The sequence below is a fragment of the Gadus macrocephalus genome, chromosome 16 (genome assembly GCF_031168955.1).
Source record: "Gadus macrocephalus chromosome 16, ASM3116895v1".
In the NCBI taxonomy this organism is placed as follows: domain Eukaryota; kingdom Metazoa; phylum Chordata; class Actinopteri; order Gadiformes; family Gadidae; genus Gadus; species Gadus macrocephalus.
This window is the reverse complement of record NC_082397.1, coordinates 8,014,986-8,020,006: the sequence shown is the minus strand read 5'-3', so window position 1 is coordinate 8,020,006 and position 5,021 is coordinate 8,014,986. Positions and strand designations below refer to the sequence as shown.

General features: G+C 40.9%; 1 protein-coding gene across 1 annotated transcript; it reads left to right on the top strand.

Moving 5' to 3' along the window:
- Nucleotides 1–2,271: 2,271 nt before the first annotated feature.
- LOC132474594 (olfactory receptor 10A3-like) lies at nt 2,272–3,791 on the top strand. The gene is made up of 2 exons (XM_060075378.1): nt 2,272–2,395; nt 2,503–3,791. Exon 2 carries the CDS (start codon nt 2,540–2,542, stop codon nt 3,467–3,469), a length of 930 nt encoding a protein of 309 aa, XP_059931361.1. The 5' UTR covers nt 2,272–2,395; nt 2,503–2,539; the 3' UTR covers nt 3,470–3,791.
- The last annotated feature ends 1,230 nt before the right edge of the window (nt 3,792–5,021 follow it).

Here is a 5,021-nt window from a genome sequence, read left to right as displayed (position 1 = left end):
ATGGTGTTTGTTATGGATAATCCATGACTAGCACAGAAGTCCAATAACAAACGACCGCTCAGGTTTAGATCAGGGAGGCCGTTCCTCCCCACCACGCCTCTCCAGGTGTCTCCATCGTTGTCCACGTGGGCGTTGAAGTCACCCAGCAGAACTACGGAGTCCCCTACTGGAGCCCCATACAGGACTCCATTCAGGGTCTCCAAGAAGGCCGAGTACTCTGAGCTGCTGTTTGGTGCATACGCACAAACAACAGTCAGAGTTTTCCCCCCTACAACCCTTAGGCGCAGGGAGGCGACCCTCTCATCTACCGGGGTAAACTCCAACACCGCGGCGCTCAGCCAGGGATTTATGAGTATCCCCACACCCGCCCGGCGCCTCACGCCCTCGGCAACTCCGGAGAAGAATAGAGTCCAACCCTTATCCAGGAGTACGGTACCAGAGCTGAGACTGTGCGTGGAGGTAAGCCCCACCAGATCTAACTGATAGCGCTCCACCTCCCTCACAAGCTCCGGTTCCTTTCCCCACAGCGAGGTGACGTTCCACGTCCCCAGAGCCAGCTTCTGCCGCCCGGGTCTGGTCCGTCGAGACCCCTGACCTTCGCTGCCACCCATGTGGCTGCGCACCCGACCCCAACGGGTCTTCCCACATAGTTTGTTCGGGGAACAAACAAACTGCTCCAACTTTATTGGCTAATATTTCTCAAATGGAACTAAGTAAAACAAAGCATATAGCTTTTTGTGAGGCTTGGTCTAAAGATTTTATGTGGCGATTTTGGTGAATTTTTGATTCTTTTTGTAGCCTGTGTAGAATTGTGTAGAATCGTATTATCATGTTTAGCTTTAATATGAAATTGTGGGGAAATTATACATTTTTAGGGTTTTATAAATGCATCTGGTTCTAGAGATTATTATTCTGAAAGAATTTTGAGTCCAGGTCAATCTGGTGAGGATAAATAAACCAAATTCATGATTTTCTACAATGGCGCCACCTTTGGGTGCAGTACCACAAATTTGGGTTTATGGGTAGAGGGGGTTATTGGTAACCATACCTGAAAAATTCAAGTTTTTTCGACTCAAGGCCTGATTCCACCGGAGGCGTACGCGCCGCGGGACGGCTGCGCCGTTACGCGCCCGGTAGGAATGGACGCAGGGCAGAGGACGCAGCCGTTCCGCGGCGCGTACGCCTCCGGTGGAATCCCGGTGTTACGGTATAGGCTACAGTATGACTTTTACAGAATTTGAGGAAAAAAAAAAACGTTACAGAAACAATAGGGCCAAGCAGCTTTGCTGCTCGGACCCCAAGGCAAAAGATACATCGGGTTTCGTGGTGACCAGGGACCTTGACCTGCTCGTAAACCAATAAAAAAGGGGTCAACGCTGAATTCATACAGAACTGTGAGGGACTTAACCGAGTGACCTGCGTCGGAACGGGGTAGGAGCCGAGCCGAGCACCTCCGTGAACGACAAACCACGACCGAGGTTGGTCCCGAGGGGCGTCCGACACCCTGGCCGTTTCTCAATTCGCGTACTTGTGCGTGCTCGTGTGCTCGTGTGCTCGTGGACTCGACACAACTGTAGCTTAAGTTATTCTTAACTTATATATATATTTATATAATATATAACATAATAATAATAATAATAACAATAATAATAATAATAATATAAGATAATATATAAATATATATATATAAAGTCGTGTGTGTATAGCTTATACACATGACAGGACACGCATATCTTTTCAATTTCTATTCATTCAGAATATTTACATACTATTTGAAAATGAAAGAGGCTGGGATTTTGTTTTATATCATTTGTTTACATTGTTCAGTATGCCTAAATTAGGCCGTAGCACAGTTAACGGACGAGCAGAGGTGGTGACGTCATCGAGTCCGCTGCTGTTCCGACACGGCTGCAGTGTGTCGCACCACGTATAGTCCCTAATCACCGCGCGTTCCGTTAGAACGCTCGTCACAACACATGGATCCAAGTACACAGACCCTGTCCGAGTCTACTGTCAAAATAATTTAGCAAATTAATTTATCCAAATCCAGTTACAGTGAATTCAGATACAGGCAGGGGTTTGCCATCTTACAGAAGGATGTCTACAGGTAGGCTGCGGACATAGGGACGGAACCCAGAACCCCTCTGATGGGAGTCGAAACCTAACTATATGTAATTTCAGCTTCATAGCTGTAGCTCTTCTGATTGGGTAGACGCTGACTTGAGTTCAGCCCGCCATCCTGGTCTGTTTGTTTTGTATTTCTCTCTTGGGTCTCCCTGCTTCTCCCATGACTATAAGAACTGTCCTGTAGCACTGCATTGGGCATAACATAAATGTACTGAACATGCATGGGGTCAATTATTGTTGATGACAGAAGTACAATCGAGGGTAACAGGTAATATACCATGCAATGAATATCGAGTTGTTTGAAGTGTTAACCAAGATATTGTGACTTACTTAACTTTGATTCAACTTGAAATGCTTTGATTTTTTTCTCACCAGGAAAATTCAATACTTTGACCATTAAAACCATACAATAATGAAAATAAATGATACCCATGGTCACTGGACATTGGAGCTGACGATGGAATCATTAAATATACCGCCTGGCTACATTTACCCTGCTTTTGTTTTTGGGACCCTTACATATGTAATTATTCTGTTTTGTAATATACTAGTGTTTACAACAATTGTCTTCACAAAGAGTTTGCATTCACCTATGTTCATCTTGCTCTTAAACCTGCCTATTCTGGACATAATGGGAGCCACTGCTCTTCTCCCTCAGCTGTTACACAGTATATTGACAAATGACCGCTCTGTTTCCTACCCAGGGTGTTTTCTTCAGGCTCTGTTGATTCACATCTCTGGTGGAGGAGACTTCTTATTCTTAACTGCGATGGCTTATGACAGATATATTGCTATATGCTTGCCTCTTAGGTACCACTCTCTCTTGACGTTCAATGTTTTGATAAGAATCATCGTAGGCGTTTGGTTATCTATCATCATTATTATGGGAGTGCTGTTGTGTACTACTACACAGTTCAAATTATGTATGAATAATATAGTTGATATATTCTGCAACAATCCCTCTTTAGTGAAACTAACCTGTGAAGACACCAGCGTCAATATAAACTATGGTGTATTCACTATCATATTAGTCCAAGCTGCACCAGCCGTCATTGTAACATACACATACATCCAGATATTGTTGACTTGTATGAAGAATAAGCAGTCAGATAGGATAGGGAAAGCTCTCCAAACATGTGGAACACATCTGGTGGTTTTTATATTCTTACAATTCATTTGTATGCTCACTGTGATGGCTCACAGATTTAAGACTGTGTCCCCAAACCTGAGAAGGGCCCTGGGTATAGCATTTATGGTATCTCCCCCAGTACTCAATCCACTTATATATGGGCTCAACACAAAAGAACTGCGGAAAAACATGATTCAAATGGTTAAAAGATAAATTTTAAAGAGCCAGTTAACCCACTGATTCAGATGGAATTTGAAACTATGTGATTTTAAAGATGCCTTTTGGCCTGAGAATTACGTTATGAAACACGCCAACTTCATGATTTTTTACCGAGCGTAACATTTTTCTTTTGTTTTGTTTTAGGGAGAATGACGAAAACATAGAATTTTTCCCATTTTCTCTAAATTGGGGACTTATTTCAATAACAGTGATAAAAAGGCATAGATTGACGAACATATGAGACAAATTGCATATAAAACAAAAAGAAATGGTCTGTGTTCACTTTGTTTTATGTTTGACTTAAAGGGGACATATTATACCAACCCTATTAACCAACCCTATGATGGGCTATCGGTTCACATCCAGGCTTCGAAAGCATTGGCATGATAGCTTGCACCTATTTTAGTACAGTATTTTTGAGTATGTATTTTAATGTGTCATATGTGTGTGTGTATGTTGGATGTGAGTGGACCATCTGAGTCCATAATAAAGATTTATTATACCACCAGGTGTGAATGTGATCAACAGTTACAAGCCGTTTTGAAAATCTTGGTATTCTGACATCACTAGTGAGCGTGTCCACCTAGATGTCTGTTGGATAGATTTGCTACAGTCCACTAGGTAGGCTGGTAGACTGATCTATCCAGCACACATCTAGGTGGACATGGCCACTAGTGATGTCAGAAGACACAGATTTTCAAAACGGCTTCAAAGGGCTAATCACACTCACACCTGGTGGTATAATATGTCACCTTTAAAAATAACCAACTAAACCAGATACAATTCCATTGCCCCTTTTTTATTTCGTTGAAATATATCAAGATATTATACATCAAAGGTGACTTATGTTCTAAATGTTTCTGGAAATAGTTTCACAATGCAAAGCCTCATTGGGAACATAATATTTTATTTTTAGAGGTGTTCAATAACTTATTGATTCGTATTCATGGTCCCTTTAATTTGACTAACTAGGATGAAAAGGTAGAAGTACAGACAAATATATTTTCTGGTATGGTTTATTTGCATGATCCATTCTAGACACATACACATACAATTTGTCTAATTAATTATAATATAAATGTACACGTGAATAGATAGCATGAACAAATTGTATTTAACTTTGATGACTTTGATTTGATTGATGACTGTTATTGGTTTCTTGCATGTTTACAATTCGATTTAAAGTGATAATTAACTTAAAGCTCAGTTTAAAAACAAATTATATGTTTAGTGTTTGTTATAATTGTCCCAATATAAATATGTATTTCAGATTAAACATATGACCTTAAATATGAGGATTTGGGAGTCTGTGTATATCAGTTGTTTTGTGGTCATTGAGAACAGAATTTAATAAGTGGGTTTTAATCCTGCTCTCCTCTGTGGCAGGACAACTGTTTATATTCAGCCTTCAGGGCAAATTAACACCAAAGACTTAAATATGTTTTTCTTCAAGTTTGGATCAACAAGAACTACATGGATGTGAGGTTTACCACATTTGATTCTGGCTGTGTATTTGAAAATGTAACTGACAATACTACTGTAGTAA